The 14,855-nt window shown below is 46.7% G+C and overlaps 1 protein-coding gene across 2 annotated transcripts in view; it reads right to left on the bottom strand.

Moving 5' to 3' along the window:
• Positions 1 to 1,072, bottom strand: part of tedc1 (tubulin epsilon and delta complex 1) — a 47,426-nt gene extending 46,354 nt beyond the window's left edge. For both annotated transcript variants that reach the window (XM_060933560.1, XM_060933559.1), the window contains exons 1-3: positions 821 to 1,072; positions 585 to 678; positions 213 to 421 (exon numbers count right to left, since the gene is read on the bottom strand). In XM_060933560.1, the coding sequence (XP_060789543.1) occupies positions 213 to 421; positions 585 to 678; positions 821 to 1,048 (531 nt within the window). In that variant the 5' untranslated portion in view covers positions 1,049 to 1,072. The remainder of the gene's footprint in view (positions 1 to 212; positions 422 to 584; positions 679 to 820) is intronic.
• Positions 1,073 to 14,855: the final 13,783 nt, after the last annotated feature.

Consider the following 14,855-nt stretch of genomic DNA (forward strand, 5'->3'; position numbering starts at 1 on the left):
TGGTAATGTACAGAACTAAAATTAGAAAAATGTCTCTGTCCAAATATTTATGGACCTAACTGTACATATGACACCAAACATGAAAGACGTAATGATTCCCTACCACCTAAATCCCAATCTAACTGCTCGCTAAAACTACCAGGAAGTGAAGTCAGCTATTTCAGCTAAATACACATTGTATATGTGCACTTTACCAGATTCCAGAGACTCACCCCTGCTGCTGATGAAAGGATATCTAAGTGTAGGAGTCGCTCTTGTAGCAGAGCCTCGAGCAGGTTTCCTGATGCAATTAGCCAGCTGAAGGCCAGCAGCAGATCCCTGCTTCCGATCTCTCCGTTTTCACAGGCCCAGGGTCCGACAACCCACCAGGCCCCATAACCACTGTGCCAGAGGGCACTCTTCACAAAGCAGAACTGGGTGTCTGCAAGCATTATTCCATTCACCATGGGACACCAGGAAAAACACACACAGAACAGATAGCAGCGAGATGGCAGTTGCATTAAAGGAACACTCAGAAATGCAAGCATGGCTGTCAATTTCAAATTTTCATTAATCGGTAAATTGTTTGGACAGTGCATCGGTACCCGAGGTAGAGCGTTTGGTTAATTCTGAGCATGCGCAGTCTAGTTCAAAACCCTTCATAAGGAGGCTCCTGAGCAAACACCACAAGTCTTGGACCTACAATGGATAATAATTAAAACGTTTTAGTTTAGACAACTGAAGTTTCCTGGAACTTTTGCGATATGTGATCATTAAAGACTTCAGGTTGTGTGTGCTGTGTGAAAGAAGGTTTTGGTGAACTTAGACCCGGGTCACTAACCGCCTCGATCTTGTTGAATTTAGCTCTCCTGAATACTTCAGCAGGAGGAACCGACTCAACATCCAGCACCGAAAGACATTTACAAAGCACCGTTATTACTTCTTTGACTTTTATATTCTTACTACATTCTTCATCCTTCTTCTGCATTTTAAAATGGAAGTGCAACGTTAGCGCCAAGGCGTTTGTCAAAAATACACAAAACTCTTGATTCGTTCTTCCGTAACACATGACCAGAAACGTTAGTGCTTTCGTTCCGCACACAACCACGTGACAGTTTTGGCCGCTGATTCAATCGCTCCCTACTCACTATATAGGGCACTATATAGTGAGGACGCCATTTTGTAGCGCTGTCCGAAACGATAAGTGAGATTATTACACCCTATATAGTGCACTTAAAGTATCTAACAATGCATCACGAAAAGTAGTGTACAACCGATGGTCACTAACCAAGCAATATAACCCATAATGCATTGCGGTCGCGCTGAAATAAATCAAATTAAAAGTCTTAAATTTGATTTTATAAATGGCAGAGGCAAAGAAGAAATTATTCAGCCTTGATTTAAAAGAACTGAAAGATGCAGGTACTTTTTAATTATTAATGTGGGAAATACGCTCAGTATAATATGTATTTATCACAAAAATACGTATTTATTATTTTGAAAACCCACCAGCCGTCTGATCGGACACGTTTTAATTGTGCGACAGTAATGACGTAAATACCAGCGTGACGGACAAGTGTCCGAAAGTGTTTTTTTTTTTCATTTTGCCAATGAGCTCACTATATTGTCCTCTATATAGTAATTCCCTTTTTAGGGAGTAGTGAACGAGTGAGCGATTCAGGACACAGGGAGAGCAGACTTGCAACCACGTGATCAAAATGTGTTACGTCATGAGCGTCCGTCATGATGGTGGATATACAAAACAACTAGGATGGCAGTTGTTGAAAGGGTGTCTGTCAGCAATACATAGTTTTCATTGACGTCACAGCATTCCAGGGAACGCCCTCCAGCCGCCATCTTGTGGGGCAAACAAAACGGACCATCGCCATTACCGGCTACGTTATCTCGGACGAATTTATGAAGTTATATAGTCAGTTTTCTAAAATAAAGATCAATGTCGGCAAAATCAAGCAAACGGAAGTATATAGATACATTGGTCGACATCTCACGACAACGGTATGCGGCCAAACTGGCCTTGATTGGGGGAATTGACCCTACGAAGTGGACAAAGATGCATTTTCAAGTGACTATGCAGGGCTGCCATCCATATCGTACCCTGATATTGTGAACTATTTCGTGAATAGTAAAAGTGCCTACACACTTGACGACCTCAAAGCATACAAGTCGCTAGAGTCATACAATTATTTTGTCTGTGGCTGGGTCCGTGAAGTCCACCATATAAAAACAAGTGACAGTCGTGTCCCAATTACAGCCAAGGTATGTAAACATTGGAAATAGAAATAGAAAACGTGACAAACAAGAGATATTAAGTGTACATTACAATGTAAACATACATTCACCCCTCCTAGAACTGCCACCTTATTGTGGTGGAGGGGTTTGTGTGCTTGAATGATCCTAGGAGCTATGTTGTCGGGGGCATTATGCCCCTGTCAGGGTTTCCCAAGGCAGACAGGTCCTAGGTGACAGGCCAGACCAAGAGCAGTTCACCAAAAAACCCTATGGAGAAAAAATCAAGGACCGTGACGTCGCCCGGTATGACGCAGCCGGGGCCCCACCCTGGAGCCAGGCCCGGGGTTGGGGCTCGTATGCAAGTGCTTGGTGGCCGGGCCTTTGCCCATGGGGCCCGGCCGGGCTCAGCCCGAAGAGGTGACGTGGGCCCGACCTCCTGTGGGTTCACCACCCACAGAGGTACCAGTAGGGGATTGGTGCAGTGTGGATTGGGTGGCAGTCGAAGGCAGGGGCCTCGATGACCTGATCCCTGGACACAGCGGCTGGCTGTTGGGACATGGAATGTCACTTCGCTGGGGGGGAAAGAGCCTGAGCTTGTGCGGGAGGTTGAGAGGTACCGGCTAGAGATGGTCGGGCTCACCTCCACGCACAGCTTGGGCTCTGGAACCCAGCTCCTCGAGAGGGGCTGGACTTTCCACTTCTCTGGAGTTGCCCGTGGTGAGCGGCGGCGGGCTGGTGTGGGCTTGCTTATAGCTCCCCAGCTCAGCCGCCATGTGTTGGAGTTTACCCCAGTGGGTCGCCTCTCTGCGCCTTCGGATTGGGGAGAGGGCTCTTGCTGTTGTTTGTGCCTACGGGCCAAATAGCAGTATAGAGTATCCAGCCTTCTTCGAGTCCCTGGGAGAGGTACTGAGGGGTGCTCAGACTGGGGACTCCATTGTGCTACTGGGGGACTTCAATGCTCACGTGGGCAACAACAGTGACACCTGGAGGGGCGTGGTTGGGAGGAACGGCCTCCCCGATCTGAACCCGAGTGGTGTTTTGTTATTGGACTTCTGTGCTAGTCACGGTTTGTCCATAACGAACACCATGTTCGAGCATAGGGGTGTTCATAAGTGCATGTGGCACCAGGACACCTTAGGTCGGAGGTCGATGATCGACTTTGTAGTCGTTTCATCTGATCTCCGGCCCTATGTCTTGGACACTCGGGTGAAGAGAGGGGCTGAGCTGTCAACTGATCATCACCTGGTGGTGAGTTGGATCCGCTGGCGGAGGAGGAAGTTGGACAGACCTGGCAGGCCCAAACGTATGGTGAGGGTCTGCTGGGAATGTCTGGCCGAGCACTCTGTTGGGGAGGTCTTTAACTCCCACCTCTGGGAGAGCTTTTCCCAGCTTCCGAGGGAGGCGGGGGACATTGAGTCTGAGTGGACCATGTTCTCTACCTCCATTGTGGACGCAGCTGTTCGGAGCTGTGGCCGCAAGGTCTCCGGTGCCTGTCGTGGCGGCAATCCCCGAACCCGGTGGTGGACACCGGAAGTAAGGGATGCCGTCAAGCTGAAGAAGGAGTCCTATCGGGCCATGTTGACCTCCGGGACTCCTGAGGCAGCTGACGGGTATCGGCAGGCCAGGCGTGCTGCAGCTCGGGCAGTTGCGGAGGCAAAAACTCAGAACTGGGAGGAGTTCGGGGAGGCCATGGAGAAGGACTATCGGTCGGCCTCGAAGAAATTCTGGCAAACCGTCCGGCGCATCAGGAGGGGGAAGCAGTACTCTGCCAACACTGTTTACAGTGCGGGTGGGGAGCTGTTGACCTTGACTGGGGACATTGTCGGGCGGTGGAAGGAATACTTTGAGGATCTCCTCAATCCCACCGTCATGTCTTCCACTGAGGAGACTGAGGCTGATGACTCAGAGGTGGACTCGTCCATTACCCAAGCCGAAGTCACTGAGGTGGTTTGCAAGCTCCTCGGTGGCAAGGCACCGGGGGTGGATGAGATCCGCCCTGAGTATCTCAAGTCTCTGGATGTTGTGGCGCTGTCTTGGTTGACACGCCTCTGCAACATCGCGTGGCGGTCGGGGACAGTGCCTCTGGAGTGGTGGTCCCTCTTTTTAAGAAAGGGGACCGGAGAGTGTGCTCCAATTATAGGGGAATCACACTTCTCAGCCTCCCAGGGAAGGTTTACTCCAGGGTTTTTTTTTAATGGTCTGAGCTGTCGTATCCGACAGATCTCCTTTCTCTCAGTGTTCCTGGTTGAGGGTTGCATGTTTTCTGCGGTGACTGATCAGTCCTATTCGGGAACGGCAGTGTCGTTGACAGTCAGGGCAGGCAAAGTCAGTACTGCTTGGAGGAGTTTGGTTTTGTCTGGCATGGCGGGCTAAACGGAATTCCTGGAGCATCTCGATGCGTCGATGCTCAAATTTCTCAACACCAACATGACAGATGGATCGCCACTCTGGACGGTTTAGAGCCTGACTCTCCCAGGTTTCAGTAGGTATTTCACATACTTTCAGGTTGGATTTCAAGACATCCTTGAACCTCTTGTGTTGTCCTCCTCGTGAACGCTGTCCACTGACTAACTCTCCATAGAAAAGCACCTTCGGTATTCTGCTATCCTCCATGCGGGCGAGATGTCCAGCCCATCGGAATTGGCCTTTGATGAGGAGTGCTTCAATACCTTCTATCTCAGAGTGCTCAAGTACTGTAGTGTTTGGTACTCTGTCCTTCCAGGAGATGCCACAGATTTTGCGGAGGCATCTAAGGTGGAATTGGTCAAGTTTTTTCACATGGCGACGATACCAGGTCCAAGATTCACTTCCGTACAGAAGAGTAGATAGCACAACTGTTCTATACACACCAAGCTTTGTGCTGAGGCAAATACCATGATCAGACCATAGTCTGTGCTGCAACCGTCCAAAACTGACACTTGCTTTGCTAATTCGGGAAATGATCTCATCATCTATACAGGCATTCTGTGAGAGGAAGCCACCCAAATAGCAGAACTTCTGCACAACCTTTAACTGATCATCACCGATCTTAATGACTGGGTCCACAGGTGGGCTGCCTGGTTTTGGCTGAACCATCACTTCAGTTTTTTTTATACTGATAGTAAGACCATAGCGTGTAACTGCTCTAGCGAAATCATTGAGAATGCTCTGTAGGTCCTCCTCTGTGTGAGCAATCAGTGCGCAGTCATCTGCAAAGAGTAATTCTCGTAGAAGTAGTAGAGACACCTTTGTCTTGGCTTTCAGACGCTGGAGGTTGAAAATGCCACCGTCGCTTCTGAACCTGATCATGACTCCTTTGTTGCAGTCCTTAAAGGCATCCTGGAGCATTGCAGAAAAGATGATGCTAAACAGTAAAGGGGCCATGACACATCCCTGCTTGATTCCATTTATCACTGGGAATGCTTCTGATGTGGTCCCGAAGTCAGATACACGGGCCATCATACCTTCATGAAAAGAGCGAATGATCTTGACTACTCTTGATGGACATCCAATCTTCAGAAGTAACTTCCAGAGCCCTTCACGACTGACAGAGTCAAAGGCTTTGGTGAGATCTACAAACACCATAAACAGGTCTAGGTTTTGTTCCCTGCATTTTTCCTGGACTTGTCTGGCTGCAAATAGCATGTCTGTTGTGCCTCTACCAGATCTAAAGCCGCATTGACTCTCTGGAAGTGTACTGTCAAGATGAGTGGTGAGACAATTGACGATCACTCTGGCAAGAATCTTGCCAGCAATGCTAAGCAGTGATATGCCACGATGGTTGTCGCATATACGGTACGTCTATCGCCTTTATTCTTATAGAGGTGAATTATCAAAGCGTCTTTGAAGTCCTGTGGAACTTCACCTTCTGTCCAGAGTTCCTTGAAAAGCTGTGTTAGTTCGTATGCAAGCTTCTCTCCGCCATATTTGTACACTTCTGGAGGGATACCATCCTCACCTGGTGCTTTGCCACTAGAAAGCTGTTTAATAGCCTTGATTATTTCATCAGCAGTTGGTAATTGATCAAGCTCTTCAATCACTGGGCTTTGTGGCATTTCTGCAATCGCCTCTTCAGAGATTGTTGACTGGCGGTTAAGCAACTGATTGAAGTGCTGTGCCCATCTCTCAGTAATGAGTGAGGGTTCTTTGATCACAGTGTGCCCATCAAGGTCAAATAGTGGGCTAGCTCCTCTGGATGAAGGTCCATAGACAGCCTTGAGTTCACTAAAAAACTTCTTGGCATTCTTTGTATCAGCAGCTTCCTGTAGTTTTCTTGTCCCGACTCGCCACCAGTTGTCCTTCATCTCACGTAGCTTGGCTTGAGCCTTCTGCTTCACATGGTTATAACGATCTTTCTTTGCCTGTGAGTCTTTGTTGTTAGCATACTCAACATGAAGTGAGTGTAGTTCGTCAAGCAGAGCATTCACTGAGACATCATTTTCATCAAACCAGTCTTTGTGTTTCTTCTTTACATATCCAAGAGAGTCAACCGATGCCTGATATACTTTTTGGCGGAGCTCTTCCCAATGACTGGCTGCATCATTATGCTCAGTGTTTGCAAGATCCACAAGGGCAGATACAATGTTCTCTCTAAGAGTTTCTTGTGTCTCACTAGCAACAAGCTTAGCAACATCTAACTTCTTGGTTGGTTGGACAGGTTGATGCTGTCGGCTCACTTTGAATGAGATGAAAACTTTGCTTTTCAGAAGAGCATGATCAGAGTGACAGCTGGAAGCTTTAGCTGCACGTGTGAGTTTAACATCGTGCCAATCTTTCTGCCTAATGATGATGAAGTCAATTTGGTGCCAATGACCAGAGCGTGGATGTCTCCAAGTTGTCTTAAAGCTGTCTTTCTGCATGAAGAGAGTGTTGGTGATAACCAGCTGCCTCTCAGCACACAAGGTCAGCAATAGGGTGCCATTTGAGTTTTCCTTTCCAACTCCATGGTGACCGAGGACTTTCGACCATGCTGTATGATCTGATCCCACACGAGCGTTAAAGTCGCCAAGTAGGAACAGCTTATCAGAACGTGGCACTGACTGAATGACATGGTCTAGCTGTTCATAGAATTCTTCCTTTGCCTGGTCTGAGTATGCCATGGTTGGAGCATAGGCGCTGATGAAGGTAGCAAAACCACAGTTTACTTTCAGTCGCAAGGTAGCAAGCCTGTCGCTGATCCCCTGCGGGAGCTTGTCAAGGAACTTCAGATGTTGGTTACGTATGGCAAAGCCAACTCCCGATTGTCTGGCTTCATTTGCTGGTCGACCACTCCAAAAGAACGTATAGCCAGATCCATGTTCTTCAAGTTGTGAGGTATCTGGGAGATGAGTTTCAGAGAGCGCTGCTATATCGATGCCATAACGTCCCAGTACATTTGCTACAACAGCTGTTCTGCGCTCAAGGTTGTTTTGGTTGTCCTGAAGAGTCCGGACATTCCATGCTGCAATATTGATGTTCGTCTTGCCTTTATGTCGTATGCGAATACTATTTCTTGTTCTATCGCTAAATTGGATAATCAGCTCGCCATGGTAAATGAGCAGATTGAAGTGGAATGAGCTTTTTTTTAGGAATCCTTTTATCTTCCCCTCCCCTTCCGGGGAAAGCAGTGCTATCCCATAGGCTGCTTTGTCACTCGAGCAGGATACGAAATGAGTCGTCATTCCAAGTCGACGTCAAAGCGACCATCACACCCGAAGCCGCCTACGTGGAGATTCATGGCTAGAGGCTCCCAGCAGTATCCTCCACCTGCCTCCGTCGTCATTAGTCCCTCGCCGTAGGGCTTCAGAGAGAAAACCTGCACATAGTCTAGGAGTAACGGGGTTGTGCAAATACGTCTGATACTCCTCTCTCATCCTGTGGACATCGATTACTGCAGGTGCGTTGCCGCAATGTGCAGAGGATAGGCACAGGCACAGGCACAGCAACTGGCCAGGATCCACTTCTTCGTGGACTGCCCTACTCGCTGGTTGCCGCAGCTATCACAGTTCATCCGCCTTCACCCATTTGGTTCCGCCGTTGACCGCTATCCCATCCCTAGGTAACAAGGGTTTGATCGGTTTTATGGCGCCAACCAACCCGCCAGTTGTAAAGTGGATACTATCGGCAACCTGTGCGCATTTTTATAGACGTTAGCTGGGACTTGCTAACCCCACACACGGCCTCTCCACTCTACCCGGATGCAGTTTAATGTCATACCCAGGACAAACTCCAGGGTACTGGAGAGGAGAATTCGACCAATAGTCGAACCTCGAATCCAGGAGGAACAATGCGGTTTTCGTCCTGGTCGCGGAACACTGGACCAGCTCTATACCCTTCATAGGGTGCTCGAGGGTTCATGGAAGTTTGCCCAACCAGTCCACATGTGCTTTGTGGATCTGGAGAAGGCATTCGACCGTGTCCCCCATGGTATTCTGTGGGGGGTGCTTCGGGAGTATGGGGTTCGGGGCTCTTTGCTAAGGGCTGTCCGGTCCCTCTACGAACGGAGCAGGAGTCTGGTTCGCATTGCCGGCAGTAAGTCAGACCTGTTCCCAGTGCATGTTGGACTCCGGCAGGGCTGCCCTTTGTCACCAGTTCTGTTCATAATTTTTATGGACAGAATTTCTCGGTGCAGCCAGGGGCTGGAATGAATCCTGTTTGGGAACCACAGGATTTCATCTCTGCTTTTTGCGGATGATGATGTCCTGTTGGCTTCTTCAAACCAGGACCTTCAGCATGCACTGGGGCGGTTTGCAGTCGAGTGTGAAGCGGCTGGGATGAGAATCAGCACCTCCAAGTCCGAGGCCATGGTTCTCGACCAGAAAAGGGTGGCTTGCCCTCTCCAGGTTGGTGGAGAAGTCCTGCCTCAAGTGGAGGAGTTTAAGTATCTCGGGATCTTGTTCACGAGTGAGGGAAGGATGGAGCGTGAGATCGACAGGCGGATCGGTGCAGCCTCCGCAGTGATGCGGTCGCTTTACCGGTCCGTCGTGGTGAAGAAGGAGCTGAGCCAAAAGGCGAAGCTCTCAATTTACCGGTTGATCTACGTTCCAACTCTCACCTATGGTCATGAGCTTTGGGTAATGACCGAAAGAACAAGATCGCGGATACAAGCCGCAATGAGTTTCCTTCGCAGGGTGGCTGGGCGCTCCCTTAGAGATAGGGTGAGAAGCACAGTCACTCGGGAGGAGCTCGGAGTAGAGCCGCTGCTCCTCCACATTGAGAGGAATCAGCTGAGGTGGCTCGGGCATCTTTTTTGGATGCCTCCTGGACGCCTCCCTGGGGAGGTGTTCCAGGCATGTCCCCCCGGGAAGAGGCCCCGGGGAAGACCCAGGCCACGCTGGAGGGACTATGTCTCTCGGTTGGCCTGGGAACGGCTCGGTGTTCTTCCCGAGGAGCTGGCCGAGGTGTCTGGGGAAAGGGAAGTTTGGGCTTCCATGCTTAGACTGCTGCCTCCGCGACCCAGTCCCGGATAAGCGGAAGAAGACGAGACGAGACGAGACGTACACTCAGCGGTTCCAGTTAGGCATTCTCCAGAGATTGTTTACACGATGTTTTGGCTTCCAAAAACAAACTTAAACACAATTGATTGTTTATTTAAACAACTTACCACTTATAAAATGATCGGAGCAGACTTTGCTGTGTTTGGAAGGCTGATGATCCTTGCGGTTGATTCTCACAAGCCATAGATTTCTCCTTTGTATACTGAGTTTCTTTGTTTGCTTGCCTTCGTGCTCCCGTACAGTGCGAATTCCATAAAAGCTCCACTTGACGTCATCATCTGACCTATTACGACAGCCGTGAATACAACAGGTGTGAACCATTGCTAGCTTTAAATAGCCTGCTTGGGTTCTTTTGAAGACTTTGTACTCGCGCGTTACAATGTGTGCTCAGTGACCCGTACAGTAAGCTTGACCCACAAGATGGCCGCCACTAGGGAATCCCCGAATCTGTGACGTCATGTGCAAACTATGTATACTGAATTTTCTCAGTATTACTACGATAGATGACTTGCAACCACGTGATCAAAATGTGCTACGTCATGAGTGTCCATCATGATGGTGGATATAGTTCCTTTGTATATCCTATAGGATGGCAGCCGTTGAAAGCTTGTCTGTAAACAATGCTGAATTTTCTCAGTATCACCACAATTTGAACGATTGAGTGAAGATAGATATGTGTGGTTTTGACCCATATTATTTTAAAAAGTCAGACTTTTCTGAAGATAAGACACTTCCAGCGACCATCGAGTACGAATACAGGTCATTTTGTCCAAAGCCTTTTTCATATAGACTATCAATTTTTTTATATTTCACGTATTTGTTTGTCAGAAAAAGGAGGAATTCTCAATGGAATCTGACCGAAGCAAAACATTTTTGTAAAGCAAATGAGTGCCATAGTATGGATCATATTAAATCTTTAGGCACTCTCGCAGAGTTTTCGTTTGTGAATCCTGGGCCGAGGCGCAGTCCGACCGACCCAAGACCATGCTCTTTTGAAAGGGGAAGCTTAGAGGGAGGTGCCTATAAAATTTGGCTTCACTATGAGCTCCATTCGCTGAGTTATTACATTTTTAAAGCTGGTTGGATCATGTTAAATCTTTAGGTGCTGAGCAGCTTTCTCGCGGGGGCTTTGTTTGCGAATCTTGGGCCGAGGCACAGTCCTACTGACCCGAGACCATGCTCTTTCGAGCGGGGAGGCTTTGAGGAAGATGCCTGTAAAATTTGGCTTCACTGCGAGCTCCCCTGGCCGGGTTATTAATTTTTAAAGCCGGCTAGATCATGTTAAATCAGGTGCGGAGCAGCACTCTTGTGGGGCTTTCATTCACGAACACCAGAATACCTGAAACATAAAATAATTGATAGCGTGTATGAAAAAGGCTTTGGATGGAATGTCTTAACTATTGGACAAAATGGTCATTGGACAAAGTGTCCTGAACCCCTCATCTCTTCTCTGTCCTAAGGCTCCTTAGTTTCTTCACCCTCTTTCTGAATCACGGATGAAATTCTAAAAAATCAACATGCCACGGTCACAAGTACTGTTGTGACCACAACCATATACAGCACAAAGATATGGCAAAGCTAAAAGAATGCAAAAAAGCAGTGGAAAAACAAAGAGAGTCACGCACGCATGACTGTTTTGTATGGAATGTTGCTTGACCCCGCATTTGTATATCCACCAACATGGTCAACATCCGGGTTTCTATTTTGCTTTGACGTCACTTGCAAGTTAAGAATTACACCCTATTGCTGGGTTTCAGTCACGTGACTTTTCTTAGCGGTTTTACCGGAAGTGAAATAGCTGGTGGTCTAAACAACTGCCTTAGTGCAAACAACTAGCAATAACTTATCAGAGTATGCTAGTAATCTAGAAGCCACTGCTCGCTTTAGATATATTCAGAAGATTGCTATGTGTAATGGAATAGACCCCAACAGTCTGGGAAAGATTTGAGAAAGATTTGTCATACGATCTCAAAAACTACCCTTCAGTCGAGTTCCCTGACATCTCGAACTATCTGGTGATATCCAGACATCCTTCTGCACCGCAAAACAGATGAAAGTGTGGAAGAGGATGGAAGCTTACAACTGTTTTGTATGTGGCTGGGTAAAGGACCTTGGTATCAAGTCACTGCCGAATGAATCCTGTATTGTTTTTGCCCTTGTAAGGATGGGGTTTTTTTGTTTTTTTTTTTGTTTAAGCTTTTTATTTGTGTCTACAACAAAGCACCTGCAAGTTGAAGTGTAAACAAACAACAGTTTACTTGATTCTCACTTGTATTCACTCTTATGTCTCAGGTAAATCAATCACAAAGATCATCATAAACCCCTTTAAAGCCCTGGATCTTAGTTAAGCAAAACGGAGAAGTGATCATGGCACATTGTAACTGTATGGCTGGGTAAGAATTTTGTCACGACCTTCATGCATATGGACTTTGTGAGGAGTTAGGAGTAAACAAAGAAACAGCTGGGGACTTTAGTGCTTCGTGACTTACAGTAAAAAAAAGTACTGTAAAATAACACACAGCAAGAAAAGTACTTGGAAAACACTAACGACATAGCTGAGAGGGATATACAAACCTTTCACGAAGTGATCACTGCAAACTCGAGCATGCTTCAACTCGGCTCCTTTCAATTTCAGTGAGAGGCTCAAAAGCCACCTTTCTTGACGTCTTTTTGTGAAATCCTGTGTTTGTTCACCTTTTTTTATTAGTTAGCGGGGAACCCTGAAGAAACTTTTATCAGTTTCATGGTCTGATCAATTCGAACAGCCTAAAAAAATGCAAGCTTAAGGCATTTTTCATGTGAGCAGTGCAGCTTCTCGCACCGGCTGGTGGCCTAGTGGTAGCGTGTCTGCCTCTTGATCGGGAGATCGGGAGTTCTATTCACGGTTGGGTCATACCAGAGACCATCATAAAAATGGTACCTACTACCATCTGGCAAGGCACGCTGCAATACAGATGTGAGTGGGGAGTTAAACTCTAGTGGTTACCAGAGGACTAGCCCCCCACTGTAACCCTAGCTATGTAATAGGTGAGAGGCCAAGGGCTGCGGAAACGGAGATCGGCGCCGCCCGATGCGCCACACGGCACGGGAAGGGAAGGATGATGAGTGCACCTTCTCCGTACAAACGCTTTGTCAACTGAGCTTTAGTAGACCACCAGCTAAAGTTTTGAATAACTAATGAGGCGGGTGTGACGTCATGTGAAACCCAGCAATAGTTCCACAATGCATTGTGAAAAGTAGTGTACAATTGATGGTCACCAACCAAGCAATATATATATCATCATGCATTGTGGTCGAGCTGAAAGAAAAGCTGTTTCATTAGGATTGTTAAGTATTTTAGATTGAGTATAGCAGTAGTTTGTTTTTCCTTATGACAACCCTGATTCCAAAAAAGTTGGGACAAAGTACAAATTGTAAATAAAAACAGAATGCAATGATGTGGAAGTTTCAAAATTCCATATTTTATTCAGAATAGAACATAGATGACATATCAAATGTTTAAACTGAGAAAATGTATCATTTAAAGAGAAAAATTTAGGTGATTGTAAATTTCATGACAACAACACATCTCAAAAAAGTTGGGACAAGGCCATGTTTACCACTGTGAGACATCCCCTTTTCTCTTTACAACAGTCTGTAAACATCTGGGGACTGCGGAGACAAGTTGCTCAAGTTTAGGAATAGGAATGTTAACCCATTCTTGTCTAATGTAAGATTCTAGTTGCTCAACTGTCTTAGGTCTTTTTTGTCGCCATGATGCTGTAATTGATGCAGTATGTGGTTTGGCATTGTCATGTTGGAAAATGCAAGGTCTTCCCTGAAAGAGGAGACATCTGGATGGGAGCATATGTTGCTCTAGAACCTGGATATACCTTTCAGCATTGATGGTGTCTTTCCAGATGTGTAAGCTGCCCATGCCACACGCACTCATGCAACCCCATACCATCAGAGATGCAGGCTTCTGAACTGAGCGCTGATAACAACTTGGCTCGTCCTTCTCTTTAGTCCAAATGACACGGCGTCCCTGATTTCCATAAAGAACTTCAAATTTTGATTTGTTTGACCACAGAACAGTTTTCCACTTTGCCACAGTCCATTTTAAATGAGGCTTGGCCCAGAGAAGACATCTGCGCTTCTGGATCATGTTTAGATACGGCTTCTTCTTTGAACTATAGAGTTTTAGCTGGTAACGGCGGATGGCATGGTGAATTGTGTTCACAGATAATGTTCTCTGGAAATATTCCTGAGCCCATTTTGTGATTTCCAATACAGAAGCATGCCTGTATGTGATGCAGTGCCGTCTAAGAGCCCGAAGATCACAGGCACCCAGTATGGTTTTCCAGCCTTGACCCTTACACACAGAGATTCTTCCAGATTCTCTGACTCTTTTGATGATGTTATGCACTGTAGATGATGATCGTTCAAACTCTTTTCAATTTTACACTGTCAAACTCCTTTCTGATATTGCTCCACTATTTGTCGGCACAGAATTAGGGGGATTGGTGATCCTCTTCCCATCTTTACTTCCGAGAGCCGCTGCCACTCCAAGATGTTCTATTTATACCCAGTCATGTTAATGACCTATTGCCAATTGACCTAATGAGTTGCAATTTGGTCCTCCAGCTGTTCCTTTTTTGTACCTTTCACTTTTCCAGCCTCTTATTGCCCCTGTCCCAACTTTTTTGAGATGTGTTGCTGTCATGAAATTTCAAATGAGCCAATATTTGGCATGAAATTTCAAAATGTTTCACTTTCGACATTTGATATGTTGTCTATGTTCTATTGTGAATACAATATCAGTTTTTGAGATTTGTAAATTATTGCATTCTGTTTTTATTTACAATTTGTACTTTGTCCCAACTTCTTTGGAATCGGGGTTGTACACTTTAGAGTTGATTATTAGATTCTGATAGAATAGCTAAGGCAAAATAATTAGGGATCTTTTTTAATGGGCCCTGTATGAATAGGTGGGCCTCGAAGCAGAAAAGGTTGTGAACCCCTGATTTAGACTACTGGAAGCTACACAAACTCTCATCTTGTCTCATTATCTCTAGCCGCTTTATCCTGCTCTACAGGGTCGCAGGCAAGCTGGAGCCTATCCCAGCTGACTACGGGCGAAAGGCGGGGTACACCCTGGACAAGTCGCCAGGTCATCACAGGGCTGACACATAG

The sequence above is a fragment of the Neoarius graeffei genome, chromosome 11, assembly GCF_027579695.1.
Source record: "Neoarius graeffei isolate fNeoGra1 chromosome 11, fNeoGra1.pri, whole genome shotgun sequence".
NCBI lineage: Eukaryota > Metazoa > Chordata > Actinopteri > Siluriformes > Ariidae > Neoarius > Neoarius graeffei.